Source organism: Xiphophorus maculatus, chromosome 4 (genome assembly GCF_002775205.1).
Source record: "Xiphophorus maculatus strain JP 163 A chromosome 4, X_maculatus-5.0-male, whole genome shotgun sequence".
Taxonomy (NCBI): Eukaryota; Metazoa; Chordata; class Actinopteri; order Cyprinodontiformes; family Poeciliidae; genus Xiphophorus; species Xiphophorus maculatus.
The window spans coordinates 9,747,171-9,765,975 of record NC_036446.1 but is presented as its reverse complement, the minus strand read 5'-3'; the positions used below and the strand labels follow the sequence as shown (position 1 = coordinate 9,765,975).

The following is an 18,805-nucleotide window of genomic DNA, read 5'->3' as shown; positions in this document are numbered from 1 at the left end:
AGGAAGGAGATCTAGTAAGCACCTCACAAAACACACGCTCACTTCAACACATACACACCAGCATGGAAATACATGAAGACTTTTGCGTTCATGGCATGCAAGTGTTGGTGCTGCATTGGTTGCGTGCGAAGGATATATCAGTGTGGGCTGTTCAGCTGATTTTTATGACAAACCGGCAAACTCACTTTGACCTGTTGTCTGCTGATTACATCCTTTTGTTTTTACCCAAAATAACAGCTTAACCCCTTCCTCTACCACAAAGCCCTGCAGCTCCAATCACTGACCATTAGACAAAGCACAGTCTTATCTCTTCCTAATTATCTCAAGATCACTTAAAAGAAGCAAGAACATGAATATCTTCATGGACCTAACCATGTTGTTTTTGATTGTTAGAGCTCTTAACATGTTAACTACAAATCATAGCCGTAAATCCAAACAATATTGATCTGCAAATCTCATACATCCACATTTGATGCACAATGGAACATTGTATACATATTCAGTGAGTAAACTAAGACATTTTTTCATATTTATGAAATAAGAGGTAATTTTGTATCAAATGGTAGTTTCTGAAAACTGATTACAGATCAAGATCTCAATAACATATATAAGCTAAGAGCCTTTATGCCTTAGACTAGCGTTTCTCAACAGAGGCGTTCAGAGGACGACGGGGGGGCGCTGGCGGAATTTTTTACAAAAGGCTCAGGGATTCCTTTGGGGGGCGTTTGCTCCAAAGTAAACTTTACACCTTAGATGCACAACAATACAAGTTTAGACTTTGAGCAACTTGCTAAAACTGTACTGTGTAACATTAAAATATGCATGGCTGCAAGTGTATCGATGGCAGCTCTTCTTCTCTTCAGTGTTTGTAGCTTCTTGGCGCAGCTCCGTTCTCCTGGTAGCTTCACCGCATCAGTTCAGTGTTACACCGGCTGATGTCGTTGATGTGACTCACTTGTCTGGTGTCTGATTTTCAAATATTTTATGTTTTATTGAGGATTTTTATACATATGTTTTAACAGTGCTGTAGTCGTGTCAAAGCAGAAACTTATATTAAAAGTGTTTTCTTGTCCGTCTGGATGCTGCCCGCTACCGTGGAAGGACAACGGAATTTCGCTCTTATAAACATGATTATTAAAATCACGATACCTTCACTGTGTATCCCTCAGAAAAATGAACTAAGTTAAATAAAGAAATCCCTCCGTGGGTGATTCCACGATAGAGAACGTTCGTTTTATAGAGTTATTGGTGCTGTAAGTGATCCGGTATGAAACGGTGGTACCACAGCACTTTTGAATTTTAATCATCAGAATACCGGATATCTGAAGCTGCTACCCCCGCGACCCGACCCCGGATAAGCGGAAGAAGATGGATGGATGGATGGATGGATGGATGGATGGATGGATGGATGGATGGATGGATGGATGGATGGATGGATGGATGGATGGATGGATACCGGAATTTTTCCGTTGTTTTAAAAGACGTCAGTCTACCTTTCCCCATCGATACGCTTCCCGACCGCCCGCACCGTAGGGGGTGAAAAAAAAATTAAAAAAACGACGCAAAACTATGAAACAAGAGAACCGAGGCGTAGAACGGAGCGACAAACTAGATGTGAATGTCATAATGGTGTTAAGTGACTCCATGACACTTTCAGTTTAACTAGGATTTGATTTGATTGATTAAGAACCAACTTTGTTCTGTGTAATTTCTGTCCAGAAAAACTATTAACCTATAAATCAATAGACAGGTCTATATAAAGACAAAATTCATGTTTCTGTCCCATATTTATATGGCATTAAAAGGATCTGGAACTTTTGTTTTTCCACTGAAAGCACTGGTTTACACAGTAAATGCCATGTGGGTGAAATTTTATGGATCGTACCTTGATGTTCCATTCTCCTGAAGGCAGCACAAAAGCTGCACCACCAGAAACTCACCGAAACACTGAAGAGAAGAAAAGCCATGATTAATATAATTGCAGTTCTATCCATGCTTTAATGTTTGCACAGAACAGTCTTTTGCAAATAGTTGAAACTGGCATTGTTGTACATCTTTTATCTGGTCATTTTCTGCAATATTTAACAACTAACATCAGAAAATGGCACAGAAGAAGATTTTTTTTCCCCACTCTGATTGGCTGCTAAGTCTACCGATTTTAAGTTGAATGTCCATTCATTGCATTTTTTCGTAGATGTCTGTAAACAAAATTTTTTATTCCCATGGCTTTTTTGTTCTCTGGAAAATTATTTTTGATGATAAATACAGAAACAACCATAAAAATTAAAGCATCAACAATAGTGATAGTAATATTAATAATAGAATAAAATTCAATGCAAAGATGCCTACAAATTTTTGATGGGGGGCAGTAAGGGACCTGGATAATGGATAGGGGGGCGCTGGCCCAAAAATGGTTGAGAAACACTACCTTAGCCTTTATGAATGCAGAATTTATTCACAGTTAAGAACTGCAGACAACCAATGAACTTCCAATACTAATGTGTTCAGTAGGAACATATCATAAAAATGTGAAGACAGGGTCATGTATTCACAGTCTTTAAGCATCATAGAAGCAAAGAGACCAGTTACTGGAGTTTTTGAATGGGAAATGTTGTCATTTTTGTCTGATTCCAGTTGACTTCTTCTGAGTCTTCTTCATCAGGCATGTTTCATGATCCATCAAATTCTTCTCAGTTGGAGAGATATCTAGACTCTGGGCAGGTCAGTTTAGCACCCAAACTTATTCATTTGGAAGTTGTGCCATTTTAAGGGATACAGTATTTGGTTTATTGCCACATTATTGGGATAGATGCAAATCTTTAAGTTTGACCTGGAAATGTCAGACCAACATTTCAGCCAGTATTCACATATTGCTTCCTGTATAATACTTAGAAGATGGTGTTATTGGTAACAAGCACAATATTTTAGCTAAGCAAAGTTACATATTATTGCCACTGCTCTGTTGCTGTCATATTACATTAATTATTCAACCAGTAATTTGTGCTGTCTGGTCTAAGTTGGGATTTTATTTGTGGGGACAGCATTAAAAATTAGAGGTGCAATCAAGGTGAAATGGAAACTATTGTAAAAGCCAAAAATCAGAACCCCAAATCAAAACTTTAAGTCACCTGTAACATTAACACCAACTATCAAAGTGGTTGTTGTTGAATGGAACTTTTGGGGGGGATTTGTTCAGAATGAGTGTTTAAGTTTTTTGTTCTTTTTTCTTTTTTCATGTTGCTTTGTGGACTAGCGAAAACAACCAACTGAACGTTTTAGCTCCACATTAATTGGGTGCACCAAGCAGTGATGAAAATGTGCTGTGAGTTTATATTAGGTCATGGCAGCATTCATGTGAGGTGTCGTGACCTGCAGCACAAAATAATCCTATTAGTATTTGCTCGATGGGGCACACGCAAGCCTTGGAGGCTGTTCGGCGGTGTCCTATGGGCGCAGGTATTGTTCTCATTTACAGAAGAATAGCCACAATGTTGTATCTCAGTTAAAGTGAGGTTCTGCTTTTGAGAAATATTCTGATATAATCAGTGATAGTGAGAAAGTATGAACCATAAATAATTTTTTTCTGCTAGTCAAAACTTTGGTTTCTATATCATAACATGTGCAAAACACATCTGTCATGGAATGTTACACGGGAAGTTAAAATCACATCAGATTACCTGCTGTCAAGGAATACATCCTGCTCCCATAAACACAAGAATTTCAACCCTGGACTGCAGTTAAAAAAAAGAAAAGAAAATTCATGATGATATGTGTGATTATTTTTTGTGGCCATCTCAAACCACTAAAGTTTCAGAACTTTGAGGCTGTAGCATGCACTTATTTTGATGCTTAAACCTTGAAGTCAGTCACAAATAGAAAGAAACACTCTTCACAAGGCTTGTATGCACCAGAATAGATTCAGGCACACAGAATGGGTTCCATACCTGCACGCAATGTGTATGCGTGACAACGTTTGCATGAGAAGACTGAAAACCTTCTCAGTCATTACACCTGCTTTTATGTCCACAAACTCTTTGAGACATACATGACTGGAGGCAAAACCATTTTTTTTCTTAATTTTTCTGCACAGTTCTCATAAGATAGACACAGATAATCTAACATTTAAAATCTCTTGGGCTTGGTGCCTGCTCCATTTAACCTACTGCACTCATGTTCACACACAAATACACCTGTGGATCTGCACAGTGGCACAGTTATGTGCCACTCTGCAGACAGTTATCTGTGCCACTGCTGCCTTCAATCTCTTTAATCTTTTAAAGAATTTATGAACTACATCAGTCCTTCCAGTGTCAACTGATCTTCCACATTCTTCATTACTTATTCGTCACCAACTGAAACGTTCCTGTTCCATTCTGGGAAATGCCTTTTTACCTTCCATGAAAGAGGTGAAGAGGTTCTCATTTATATTATAGAATAGAATAGAATAGAATAGAATAGAATAGAATTACTTTATTCATCCCAGCAGGGAAATTATTTCGCAGTTACAGCAGCAGAGACAAGAAACACAACAACCACCACTGAGTAGCAATTGTAGACAAGATAAAATAAAAATAAAATATAACATGCTGTCAATATAAAAAGCAGCTTAGAGCAGTCCTTGCAAAGATTCAAAAATGCAGAAACAGTATGTATATGTAAATATATGTACAGCAAGTGTGCCACAGTGCAGTTGTGCGAAATTGGACTGATTTGTGCAGAACAATGATTTAGCTTTTATTGTACAGTGAGATGGCATGTGGCAGGAAAGATTTCCTGCCACATGCCATTTATCAATGAGACAGAAGTGTAGAATGCAAGTGGATCTTAATATATTTTAATTTGTTTTTGTAGTTCAATTCCAATTTGAAGTTGTACATTTCACACAGGGTAAGTTTTCTTGTACCTTTCTATTGATTTGAATGATTATACCAACAAAAAACCCAAATCAATTTTGTCAGATAAGAATGTTATGTAAAAATCACATAAATTGAATTTTATCACTTAAATGTAAACTAAAATTGATATCAATGTACTGTACAGTCTATCTCCCTCCTCAGTATGTGGTCAGGGCTCATTTTGCATCTACAACTCCATCAGCATAGCATGGTATGTAGGAAACAAGCCCAGCTTTAAAAGGGATTTTCAGCTCACCTGCATTGTTGGGTCTGACCCTGGTGTTTCTTGACTTCCTCTTGACAAAAACCTACAGCATCTCCTTAAAGCTTGTCAGCGGTGGGACTTCTAATATTGCTAGGAAGATACTTTATTCTACCACATTTTTTTCCACTCAAACTTTCATTGCTATGGTTGGAAACAACTCTTTGAGCAGCCAGCTTCTTCAGGAAATGATCACTATGTCAACTCATAAATCTTTTCATTACCCTTTAAGCAATCACCAAAATTAACAAAAATATTACACCCAATCACAATTATTATTATTATTTTTTTTACTTATTGGGACAATCATAAAGAAGCATAAGCCAATAAATGTCATCCTTAAAGAACCTGACTGTTCAGGGTGAAATACCAAAGTAGCGGTTCGGTAGAAAGAAAAAAAAACTGTAATAAAAAAATAAAAAATTGCCAGAATGGTGTAGAGCTGGATCCAAATGCAGAAAAGAGGCAGAAAATTGTAACTATTTACTTAACTAAATAAAGAAAAAAAATCAATACAATGGAAAAATACACAAGGACCTGAAACCATGCTAGAGGTAACAGGAAGATCTGACTCAGAACTGACTAACGTGAAAGATATTTCAGTTGGAGCATTAATTGCTGAACAATGAGCAGGTGGTTGATTAGAAACAAGGTGCAGCTGTGAGGGAAGAGATGCAATTGAAGCTGAGCTGATACAATGTACTGGGAAACAAAGAAAGAGAAATCCCAAATGTAAACACACCAGAGACACAACCCAGCATAAGAAATGATCAAGACTCAAAGCAAAGGTGACACAAAAACACAGTAGAAATATGGCAAATAGATAACCATCAATCTATCAAAAATAATTACAAAGAAATGCTTGAAATGATGCACTTTTTGTGTAATGAATTCTTAAAATTTTGTAAGTGAAATGATGTAATTCTTCATTTGAAAATGCCATACTCATCCAAACCAATTATTATGCTTTTAAGTGTTTTATTACAAGTGCATCTGAATAAATTAGAATAAATGTGAAAAGTTTATTTATTTCAGTTATTTTATTCAAAAACTATAGATAATACACATATTCATTACAGCTACAGCTTATAGCTAATGACGGCCTGACATTCACTTTGAAAGAAAACTATATTAACATAATTTAATAAAGAAAAAAATATAATATATGTATATATACAGTATATATATGTAATGTCTTACGGAACCAGGGAAGATTGCTGATTTGACAACTGCCCAGCAGACAGTCTATAATACCCTTTATTAGGAGGATAAGCCACAAATGATCAACGATAATTTTTTGATAAAAATCACTAATTATGCTGTGTACTATGTGAAATTCACTTGTACTGAATTACTGATTATTGTTTTTTTTTTCTTTTTTTCATTTTTGGTAAAAAATGATAAAAGTATGTATATATTTTGTAATGATTTTATGAGGATGTGCTTGAATGCAAAATATGTTAAAATGTCATTTAAACTTTATCAGTCCAATTTCATTGACACTATATTTATTTATTTATTTATTTATTTATTTATTTATTTATTTCAAATTAACCTTTTGTGCATTCCTTTTTTGTGATGCAGAAAATTGATTGCTATTTTTTTTTTACAGTTTTCTAAAACGTCGTTTTCTTTACCTCTTGCTATTTTCCGTAAAGCAATGCCCTTTGAATTATATAACGTATGACTGGCGTGGTGAAAGTAAATATGCCTCTTTCCAAAAATGCATATAATTTTGGAAAGAAGATATGTTAATTATTTTACATCTCTAAATGATCTGTTTTGAAGTTTGAAATCAAATATGCAATTTTATTTATTTACTTATTTAATCTTGTGCTATTCGTATGTAAAAGAAAAAGAAATAAAATGAAACTGATTTTTTTTTTCATTGCATCTTTTTAATTTGAAATCATAATTATTAAGAATTATGATTTATTGGTTGCACTCCTTACCAGCGGGCTCAACTCTTGGAGCTTGCAAAAGTCCGGGAGGGGTGACGAGGTCATCTTCTTTAGAGTTTTGGTGATTCGTTTTGCCCTACAGCGACCTCAGCGTGCTACATGACTGCAAACAGTGAAGCCTGAGTGGCAGATTGCATGACTCCAAAGCTACAAGATCCTCTCATTTACAGAAGCTACAGCGCGCGCGCGAATACACGTGCACCTTCGTGCGGGCAATGAGTGAGGGGCGTTAAAAAAAAAAAAAAAGATTTGAGCTTTTTTTCCTCTTTGTTCTACGAGTTTAAAACCTTTGTGTCTTTTCCAGGGGCTACAGCCTTCGCGTGACTTAACCAAGCAGATTTAGGATTGTCCAGAAGACGGAGACCCTCCCCTCTGGACGGCAGCTCCGCTTCTCACGCAACCTGCTGCACCAGAGGGGTAGCGCCGGAGCGCACGGAGAAAGAAACCCTGCAGATTCAACACATGCATCCCCCCAGGGGATCGGGACAGCGTTGTTCAGCGCGGACCGGAGGGAATTGGCGAACAAATTAAGTTATGACTTTTGGACGTTATTCAAAAGAAAAAGTCTCATTTTCCTTGAGAGTTGTGCCCAAGGCCGTTGGATCTTGGTGCACAAACTGTCTATTAAGAAAAAAAAAAGTCACATTATTATTAAGAATGTGAAGGGAAGTAACAGAGATAAACGAGATATAACGCCCTCCGTCGGCAAAATCCTATTTTAGCAGTCTTTTGAAATAAGCAAAATAAATATTCCCATCTGATTGCTTGTTTTTTTGTTTGAAAAATCATTGTTTTTTGTGACAGCATTTCACTATTATAGGTTCTCTGATTTTTGACACCACGTTCCTTCAAATTCAATAGCATACGCACAGAATAACTGTCAAAGTCACAAATACAACATTGCTGTATTGTTTATAACACCAATGTTGGTTATATATTTTTTCACTATATATCACCTAAAAGGTTACCTATATCAGTAAATAATTTCAGAAAAAGTTAAATGAACACTTGTAGATCCATTATATACAAGATGATACATTCCAAATGTTTAGTTGTGAATATGATTTACAGTTAATGACTCACAAATTATTTACCTAGGAAAAAAATAACAGCAATAAAGGATTTTTAAAGTAGAAATAACAGCCAACGGACAAGTGTACTGTACATTATACTTGGTCTGTGTCTCTCTTCTCTCTTGATTTTTACATGAAAGCAAAATTTGGTTTCATTTATAAAGAAAACGCAGAACCACTTAGCAACAGTCATTTTAGCCAATGTACACTTGTGACAGTTTCTCTGCTGGACTCAAAGTTTTGTGTTTGTGCACTCTTTTTCTAGTAGAATTTTTTTCTTCCAATAAACTTTCCATCATAATGCTTTGATACAGCATTGTGTGAACATCTTCCAGCAATAATCTTTTGTGGTTAAGCCTCCCGGCAGTTGGTGTCAGTGGATCTTCAGACAACAAGTTAGATGTCTTGTCCATAACCATATATAGCTTTACATGCTCATAACTTCTACATAAAAAAACTATTTAACTTCATCTGTCGTTCGAAAAAAATTTTCCTGAGAAAACAAAGTTCTGACTTTTTGCTTGAACTATATGCTTTACTTAATGACTTTATTTTAGCTATATGAGACAAGATTTCTAAACTGTTCAATATTCTATTTTATGAAGATGCATGAGCTCTGTCAGAACATGTAAACATAAACAACTGCAGATACCTGCGAGTTTTTCCTCCCTTCTTGTCCAGCATTAATCCAACAGATTAGAAAACAACGTGGGCATGGCATGAGCTAAGGGGACAAAAGGTTTAAATTCAATAAAAACAAAAGTGTAGCTGAGAACCAGCTTGGTGCTCTTAATAATGTGTTGTTGTTGTTTTTTGTTTGTTTGTTTATGGGTTTTTTTCCCTTTAACATAGTGGATTTTTGTTTCAAAGTTGTAACGGTGCATTAGTTAAGCCACTCATTACGCAGCGCTTTATTTAAGTGTATGAACTCGTCTGGCCTTTTGCTCCGGCAGCAGCGCCGCCTGCTCCCCCTCCCTCCCTCTAACTCTGCCCAGCATCCTCCTCAAAGGGGAGGGGAAGGTTTGATCTCTGCGCTCTCACGCAACTGGTCAATCTTTAACTCCTGCAGAGTGCATACAGGTACAAGCACGCAATGGCATCTGTTTTTATCAGCACTGTGTAACCATGCCTGGAAAAGGCTGGCATGGTCAGCAGTCTCGTCCTTACTTCCAAATCTGGAAGGTAAGATGGCTGAAAGTTTGTTTGGTATCACAATCACAAGCAAATAACCCATCTCAGTTGCTTCCAATTAAGTCCGCTTCATGCGAGAAATCCTTATAGTATCAAGAAGCTCCTTCACCGGGCATGAACTCTTCTGTGGTTATCCTGACAGACCGCACTCGCAGAAGGTCTCTGCGTCAGCAAATATCCTACCTGCACAGACCAAGCCGAAGTGTATTCAAGTGTATTAATCGTACCACATATCCTGCATTAGAAAATGCCAAAACTGTTGCATTGAAAATACATAGCAGATACTGCAAAGTTTGAAACACCTGCATAACAAGTGTATGATGACAGTGATTTGAACTGTCTTATCTCAGATCACACACTGATTTACAGCCAGTTCAGTGTCTCATACAGAGCTAAACTTGAAGAAAGCAGTGGAACATTTGCAATACACACAAATTTTGTAATGTAAGGACCACACACAGACACACCCACCAACTTTTTTTATGTTCCAAACTTCATTCATGGCAGAGAATTAGAAAAGGAGAGCCGCAGAAATTTGGAGGAGGAGAGATGATGTCATCCACAGCAGCCAATCAGATTGTGCAGTGCTCTATAAATTATACGTCCACTCTCGGTTTTGAAGACATCAGCAACATTAAGGACACCTTTGCAAAACATTTTTGTGTTGTTGGATACACATCTCTGGAATTAGAGTTTTCTTTTTTGTCATTCAACAGAAGGTAAGGTGACAACCTGCATAAATATTTTTTAAGATAGGAATAAGACTGTGAGGATTCTATGATGTTTGACTTTATTTTAAATTAGTAGTACTGACATACTAGATGTCCAAGACATCTACTACCACTGTGCATAGTCTGCAGGTGTGTACAGATCACCACTGTGCAGCAGAGTCAAACACATGGCACGGTTCTCACTAACTTGAGATCTTGCTGTGCAATCATTATGTTGCACAATACTGTTTTCTTCTCTCTGTCAACACTGATCTAATGTCCCTTCTATTTAATTCACAGGTTGAGCAGAGAACAGAGAAAAGTTGACATCATGGCATTAATGATACTGCCATTCATCGGAGCACTCTCAGTGTCTGAGGGTTTGATAGCCTTGGTGACAGTGTGTTTCGTGTACCTCACCCTTAAGCAGTTCCACAGAGAGATCCCAGAGGGGCTTCGTCAACTCCCCGGCCCGAGCGCATTTCCTATCATAGGGAATTTGATAGACCTGGGAAGCAAACCTTATCTAAGTCTTACTGAAATGAGCAAGCGCTTTGGAGATGTGTTCCAGATTCAAATCGGGATGCGTCCAGTTGTCGTTCTGAGTGGTTATGAAACAGTTAAACAGGCTCTCACCAAACAGGGGGATGACTTTGCCGGCAGACCAGACCTGTACAGCTTCCGCTTTATCAATGATGGAAAAAGTCTGGCCTTCAGCACAGACCAAGCTGGCATTTGGCGGGCTCGGAGAAAGCTGGCCTACAGTGCACTGCGTTCTTTTTCCTCCCTGGATGGAAAGCTCCCAGAATACTCCTGCGTGCTGGAGGAGCACATCTGCAAAGAGTCAGAACATTTGATCAAAGAACTCCAAAATGTCATGAGAGTTGAAGGCAAATTTGACCCTTTCCGCTACATAGTTGTTTCTGTTGCCAATGTCATCTGTGGCATGTGCTTTGGCCGTCGCTATGACCATCATGACCAGGAGCTGCTCAGCTTAGTAAACCTCGCAGAAGATTTTGTCCAGGTGGTAGGCAGTGGCAACCCTGCAGACTTCATCCCTGCTATGCAGTATCTTCCCAACAAATCAATGAAGAAGTTTGTCAACCTCAACAACCGCTTCAACAACTTTGTTCAAAAGATCGTCACTGAGCACTACACCACCTTTGACAAGGTACTCTACAGCATAAGTGATAAAATATAATGTACCCCAGTCTTATGTTTACTTTTAAGACATAGTTTGTTTAATTAAATAGCCAAATCATTTATTTCCAGGACAACATCCGTGACATCACAGACTCCTTAATAGATCACTGTGAGGACCGGAAGCTGGATGAGAACTCCAACATCCAGATGTCAGATGAGAAAATTGTCGGCATTGTCAATGATCTTTTTGGAGCTGGTAGGTTTTAATACATGCTGAGTGGTTGGATTGTATGCAAACATTATTTTACACAACATGATCTCCTCAGTAATGTATTTGTTCTCCTAGGTTTTGACACCATCTCTACTGGTCTGTCGTGGGCAGTGATGTACCTTGTGTCATATCCAGAAGTTGAGGAGAGGCTTTTTCAGGAAATCAGTAAGTTAGAGCTTTTTCCTTAAATCATTTTTTTTTTTGCCTTTTTTATCTTGCCAGACAATAAATTTTACAAAAAAAACATTGGTATTTACAATTTTGCTCCAGACTCACAAAATAGAATGTGATTTTTTTGTTGTTAAGAAAACAACTCATGCAGTTTCCATCTTAATCTGGATTGATATTTTACCAACTCTTCTCATTTTTAGAGGTGCAGATTGGTCTGGATCGTACTCCTACTCTTGCTGATAGAAACAATTTGCCTTTACTGGAATCTTTCATCTTGGAGCTCTTCCGTCATTCCTCATACCTACCTTTCACAATCCCTCACTGGTAAGATTTGCTTTTTTTCTACTTATAGTTTTGAGAATTAGTTGTTAGCTGGCAGAGTATGTAATGAAGGCAAAAAAAATCAACCTCAACATAGGATTCTCAATGATCTTGATCTTTGCCCTTTTCAGCTCTACAAAAGATACGTCTCTGAATGGCTACTTCATTCCCAAAGACACTTGTATCTTTATCAACCAGTGGCAGATAAACCACGATCCGTAAGTTTCTTGATAGCTTTTAATATCAATTTTGAACTCTCTTAGAGTTTTTACTGCACCAAAACAGTTGTGAAACCTTACATGACAAAGAAAACCACAATCCAAATAAATCAGGAAACAATAGGATCAAGCCTCAATTTCTTTTGATGTTGTTGCCTTTCAGAGAGCTCTGGAAAGACCCCTCTTCATTCATCCCAGACCGTTTCGTCAATGATGATGGCACAGAGGTCAACAAGCTAGAGGGAGAGAAGGTGCTCATTTTCGGCATGGGAAGGCGGCGGTGCATTGGCGAGGTTATTGCACGAAATGAAGTCTTCCTCTTCTTAGCAATTATCATCCAGAAGCTGCACTTTTACAAGTTACCTGGAGAGCCTGTGGACATGACCCCAGAATACGGCCTCACAATGAAAAACAAACGCTGCTACCTGGGAGTTTCAATGAGAGCTAAGGGTGACCAGTGAAGCTATGCATTATTCAGAATGTAAGACTCTGAAGGTGTCACACCTCACAGAATGTGAGAAGGTGTCTCACATTCTGTGATACTATAGACTGTGATACTATAGATTTAGAGTTACATTAAGTGTGAGTGAAAGAAGTATTTTTCTGAGAATCGAGGGCACTGAATGACCTTTATCTATAGAGCTAATGGCATTGAGGCAGGTAAGGAAAATTGTATGATGCAGACTGTAAGATATGTCTACATTTGGACTACTTTGTAGTTTGAGGCTCTGCAAAGCAATATTTCTGCCAATTGTCTCTGCTTATAAATGAAGAACAAGAAGATGCATATTGCTGTGTTGTCCTGTAATCTAAAATAATTCCATGCAAAAGTGATTAAGGATACAATAAGAGTTGTTAGTTTTTTGGATGGAGAGTAAATTTTAGGCATTACTATGAAGGGCACTGTAATCTACACTTTGTACCAGAAGTCGCTGTAGCAAACAGATATTACAGTATGATACCATTCCATTCAAGTTTGTAAGCTAATTATTTTCATTTCACTATACTGTAAATGCCAATCCTGAAGCTATATTTGTATCCCTAAATGTGATTATGTGTGTGTGTATATTTTTATAGGTCATTTTTATAATTCAAGCATTTGTTTATGCTTGAGGTGAACTACTTGTCTGTGCCAAAAAATGATTAATCAGGGCAGTTCAAATGATTCTGGAAAAATATCCTAATGCTGTACAATTTTATATCTCTTATATATGCAATGCATTGTATAGAAAAATAAAAGTTGGAATTATTTTATCAACAGAAATAAAATAAAATGCTGTGTATAATGCAGTTGTATGTCTCATTTTAGCAGACATTAATGGGAACCATTATGATCTAATAAGAAATGTACTAAAGATATGATTTCTCACGTGTTTTAAATCCATTCACCTTCCACCAGGAAGAGGGGAGAAAATCACAACAAACCCACGTGGTTGGAACAGGAAGTAACGTAAACCCTCAACACTGCGTCAACTACATGAGCCTTTTTTCAAAGTTTAGCTTCACGCTAGTGACGTATTTGAAGGTATAAATCTTTATGTTGTCAACTAATAATACAGAGACTCATCGTTAAAACATGTGAGTTACTTATTTACAACAATCAACGAAAATAAAGGTAGTCAACTTCTATAATTAATAAAGCCGTTAACCTGCGGACTAGCAGCCTCTTTGCTAGTCGTTCCGCGTCCGCGTCGTACGTCATCTCGTCCGCCATATTGTGAGTGGCACTTTTTGTTACAATCCATGCTACAAGCTGTGTAATATATATTCATTTTAAAAGTCTTTTTAGTTGAACCACTTTTAGTGTGCAGTCTTTTATGATACCGACAGAAATATTAGAGAGTAAATGGATAAATAAATAAAGTATGTCATTTCATTACATACATTTACATTTGATCCATCTATTTAAACAATGGCCTGAATAGCTTTGTAAGCTTTTGAACAATTATTTTAAAACATTTGATTATTTAAAAAAATAGGCATACCTGTGTGTATTTTAAGGCAACCCATCAAACACACTGTTTCTTAGTGTGACATCCTGAGAAAATAAGATATTGGAAAAGGAATTGTCAATCTTCACAATTATTTTTACATTTAAGCAATGCAGAAATACCCAGCCACTGTACTGTTTAGGATGGAAATTGGTTTTGTGTCCAAGAAATGTATGTTTACTGCAAAATGTGCATTTTTATCCAGAACAAAAGCAACAAAACCAGTAAGAGATGATTGGTGATTTGTATCACGTCATTGGAGTGTTCTTTAGAGGGTGGAAGGAGGACTGGTGCACTTCACCAAATCCAATACAATATTGGGTAAACACTTCTGGAAATATTAAGCAAACATCTTAAGGCATCGTCAAGAAGTTATAGTCCTGATCTCATAAAAGTCTCAGAAGGAGTTATGGCTTCAAGACACTTCTTCACACCTGACTCAGTTGCACCTGTTCGTTTAGGTGGACAGAACCAAAATAACAGCAAGGTGTTGTGTGAGGGTATGATACCCATAACATTTGACTATAAGTCATATAGTTACAATTAAATATTCCAAATTACTGTAAGATATGTGAACAAGTTGATTCAGATATTCAATCTCCCAGTGTTCACTCAGTAAATTGCATTGGGGATGAATCATTTGCAGATAGACTTACCAAGAGCTTATTAGTAATACAGTCAGATTCATTTATGAATGGTACACATTTTCAGTGTGAAAATTATTATTTTTCGTAAAAGAAAGCAACTGTCGTTCACATCCAACACTGGGTTTCGATCATCACTTACTTTTTCCCCCCTTGTATCACTTGAAAAATTAGAAGTTTGCAGAGACTCAAAGCTGATTCTATAAGTCATCCTCTACTCTAATCCAACTTATCAGCAGGACACCATGGCCAGAGTTACAGAACAATGTACAACTCGAATTATTCCAGGACATGTGAATGAAACGATTAAAACATATTTGTTTACTATGCAGCTATTTTTTGTGGTGAAGACCCCAGAAAGTAATAAACTGTATTGATTGAAGCAATGAAATAGGTCATATTAAAGGAAAATGTAAAATATCCCATAATCTTGTCTATAGGCTATTTTCTATGGGATTTTCTATGTGAGAAAAAGACACGGTTTTCGCATTTGTTTTGTTAGCACTTTGTTGAAGTTCTCTTTTCACTTTCAAAGGCCTTTTTTGGGAAATCTCTACCTGCTTTGATTGTCAAAAGACACATTTTTTGCCCATTTTTGCAAGATAGCTCAGGTTGACTCATCTTGGTTCAAGACCTCTGTGAAAATCTATTTGGTCAAAACTAATCTTTACACTTTCCAAAAGAGCAATATATTGTCTTCACCTGAAGATTTCAGTTGACTGTGCTAATAGTCTTATTAGTATGGCCAATGTTTAATACTAGGGAAGAAAAAAACTTAATGAACTGGTAAAATGCCATTTTATTGCTGTAAAAGAAAACTGAGATCTTTGTGTAACAAAGTTTACCCTTGTGAAATCAGCTTCTGCTTTAGTCTAAACAAATGAGCGACAATGTAACAGGAATGCAGTTCAACAGTGGTCCTAGCCAAATCATGCTGCCATTGTGTTATTGTTTACATTGAACAATAAAAACCCACTGTAAAAACTCACTCTGATGGGTTTTTACTGGTGCTCTGCAATGGCACTTAATTTAGTTGGTTGTCACATTAAGTTGCAGCTTAACACCAGATTCACAAAATGGTCATCTGCCAACTAAGGATACACAATGGTAGATTTTAATCATAAAATATTAAACTTTTTTCAAAGAGAATTTATATCATCATGTAACATTTCTTTTTACACCACGACTGGATTTGAGTTATTGAAAAGAAACTATAACGGCCATCCAGGGTGTTTATGTAATTGTAAAAAATAACTAGAAAATTCCTGAAGAAATTTAACCAGGGCCTGCCAAAGTGTGCCTGTCGGTTTGGACCCAGTGTTCTCATGCTAAAAAACATGGACTTGCACAATTCAGTATGTTAAAGTAAGTGTATCAGCTAAAATTAGCCAAAATGCTAATGTTAGCATGATTGCTATGATTTGCATGTGGGATATCACTAGCATGATGTCTTACATTTAATTCCTACATTCAGTGTCCTAAACATTGCTAATAAGTAAGAAAAATAGCTACAAGCTTATTTTAGGGAAAAGGCTAATGCTAATAAGCTGCCTTGCTTTGCACTAACCTGAGAGAAAAAGATAACACAGGCTAATATTATTGCACCGCCTGTGGAGGGTGTACTAACCTGAGGGGGATATTGAGGCTTTTATTTTGAAATTTTCAGTAAGCTCCATATTAAATAGCCAAACTAATCCCATGTGTAACAGTGATTGGGTTAAATCAGTTACATAATGCCCAAAACACAAGTAGTTCTAAAGGTCAGCACAGTCCTCCTCTGTAGGCACTGAGTGTCCGCCATGTTGTAGTTCTCTGTAGGCACTGAGTGTCCGCCATGTTGTAGTTCTAATCTTCAGTCATTGTAGTTCTAAAGAGCCGCTCAACTGTGATGTGAGTGAGACACAGACAGAGACTGAATTCTAACTTTTTGAAGCAGTTAGTTTTTCTGAACAAAGCAGGCCGAATAACTTCTTACCGTTCAGGAACCGTAAGGCCGATTCAAAAAGCATTTGAAGCATATAAGAGGGCTATTTCTCCTCTCCGAAAATACCGCTATATATATCTGCAGCTCTTTCTGCACTAACCTGAGAGAAAAAGAGGACAAAGGCATGAGATATTACACACATTGTGTGATTTTCTGCAACACTGTTGCAAAATAAATCTTTTTTGTACTATAATTAAAACACAACATGACATAAGCTTTTTTTCCTCCTTTGTCATTTAATGACAAACCCATTTTGTGTTTGGAAGTGTATGTGTGTATTATCGCTGTGGTTCATATTGAGAAATATGAGCTTGGGACCGAACAATGACCTCCCCACCATAAGATTCCCATAGCGTGCTAAAGGCTTGTACCACAGTTCCTCTTTACAATATGTGTGTGACTAAAATCAATAAACATTCCCCCTCCTTCTCAGTGTCTGCTCCTAAAGCCTGGCTTTCATGCCTCCGTGCCCTCCTGTCCTCTCTCTCCCTATCTCCCTGCCCTCATTCACTGTTAGCTCCCACAGGAAATCAACACCCCTCCCCAACAGGAAGCCACGTTGTCCCAGTGTGCTCGGAAGGCCAAACTGATATCAATTGTGGAAGCAATGTTTACCTTTTGAGTTTTTATTTAATCTCTTGCTCTCAGGCCGGTGGCCAGGGAGCTAATGCCCAAATTGCATGGGGCCAAAGTGCTGAGTGGCTTGGGCAGGGCCGGTCCTTTCACACGCAATGCCATGCTCCCAAGAAGTCCCCTTCACAAAGAAGGGAAAATAGGGTGGGCTGTTGCTTTTACAACATCAGAGATTCCAGGAATGGTTTCTAAATATCAGCCATTGATCTCTTTGAGGGAATGGAATGGGGCTTTGGAAACTGGCTGCTTTTTTGGATAATCCAAAGGCCCATTGAAGCAGAAGCAAATTCCATCAGACGGTCAAGAACTAGTGCTTTGGTTAAGCAGACTGCAAACTCTGCTTACAAAATGTGCTTTCATAACCAGCGTACTGGCTTGGTCTATGAAATTAAAGCAAAATCAGGGTTGGAGTTTTGTCACCTATTCAGGACTTGTTGAGTTCACACAACTTTACAGATTGTACAGTATTGAATGAATTAATTTTTGCCTGCTCAGCTTTAGTGGGCTTGCTGTAAGCCCACACCATCATTCCCATCACTTCTTTTCAGCATCTATGGGATGCAGAAAAAGATATTGGTCATTGTGCACTGTAAAATATTGTAATTAACAAATCAATAGTTGCATTCTAGTTTCAAATCCCCTATCAATGATAAATTTGTACGCAATTTTACCCCATGTTCAAAATAATCTATTTTTTCATTATTATATGTGATGGTCAGAATACTTATAATTTTGCTTTAAATAATGTGACTGAAAATTCAAATGCTACAAATGTTGCTAAGAACTACTGGGAATATGTGAGATGAATAAAAGATTATGAAGACCATGATTTATCACGTCTTCTTTGTTGTGCCTTGTCAGAGATGGAGTTAAAGCAAGTCTTATTTTTACAATTATGAGTTCTGCAGTGACATTTCATCTCAACTCCTCTGTGCTTGACCAAATTTGTGGTGGAAAGATTGTTTGAAGTAAAATCAGTGTCTGCCTGCTGTACCTGTTATTCATTAGCGTTTTTAACTTGGATCTCTGCCCAGTTCATTCAGATTTTGATCCAAAGCATGACAAAACACTTCCTTGTAAATAAAGACAGAGCTGGTTTGTGGTAAATAGGACGCTAGCTTCTGTCCTGTTCACACTGGTGAATTCACTGACCTACAATGGCTTTACAGACATGTTGATCAAGTGTCACTTTGCTTGCTTCTTTTGGTTGATCATGTTTAATCACATGCATCAAAACGTTTTATTGTGTTAAAAGTGAAAATAGGTGCATGGCTTTGTTTTTAGTATTTTTTGAGAATTTGTGCAAATGCTTCTTTTATGGTGACATACCAACTCAG

The 18,805-nt window shown here is 37.4% G+C and overlaps 1 protein-coding gene and 1 long non-coding RNA gene across 2 annotated transcripts in view; one reads left to right on the top strand and one right to left on the bottom strand.

Annotated features, from left to right (window-relative positions):
• Positions 1 to 7,194, bottom strand: part of LOC111608351 — a 31,148-nt gene extending 23,954 nt beyond the window's left edge. Inside the window, exons 1-2 of the long non-coding RNA XR_002752617.1 lie at positions 7,110 to 7,194; positions 1,886 to 1,947 (exon numbers count right to left, since the gene is read on the bottom strand). This is a non-coding gene — a long non-coding RNA (uncharacterized LOC111608351). The remainder of the gene's footprint in view (positions 1 to 1,885; positions 1,948 to 7,109) is intronic.
• Positions 7,195 to 9,989: 2,795 nt separating this feature from the next.
• Positions 9,990 to 12,698, top strand: LOC102234246 (cytochrome P450 1A1-like). Its single transcript, XM_005796137.2, has 7 exons — positions 9,990 to 10,101; positions 10,393 to 11,263; positions 11,365 to 11,491; positions 11,582 to 11,671; positions 11,878 to 12,001; positions 12,130 to 12,216; positions 12,380 to 12,698. Exons 2-7 carry the CDS (start codon positions 10,424 to 10,426, stop codon positions 12,675 to 12,677), a joined length of 1,566 nt encoding a protein of 521 aa, XP_005796194.1. The 5' UTR covers positions 9,990 to 10,101; positions 10,393 to 10,423; the 3' UTR covers positions 12,678 to 12,698.
• Positions 12,699 to 18,805: the final 6,107 nt, after the last annotated feature.

Bases quoted from the DNA above. Each gene is read 5' to 3' on its own strand.
- LOC102234246 (XM_005796137.2), top strand. From the start codon at position 10,424: ATGGCATTAATGATACTGCCATTCATCGGAGCACTCTCAGTGTCTGAG. The intron at 11,672-11,877 runs GTAAGTTAGAGC...TCTCATTTTTAG, and splicing joins GAGGCTTTTTCAGGAAATCA to AGGTGCAGATTGGTCTGGAT. The intron at 12,002-12,129 runs GTAAGATTTGCT...TGCCCTTTTCAG, and splicing joins CCTTTCACAATCCCTCACTG to CTCTACAAAAGATACGTCTC.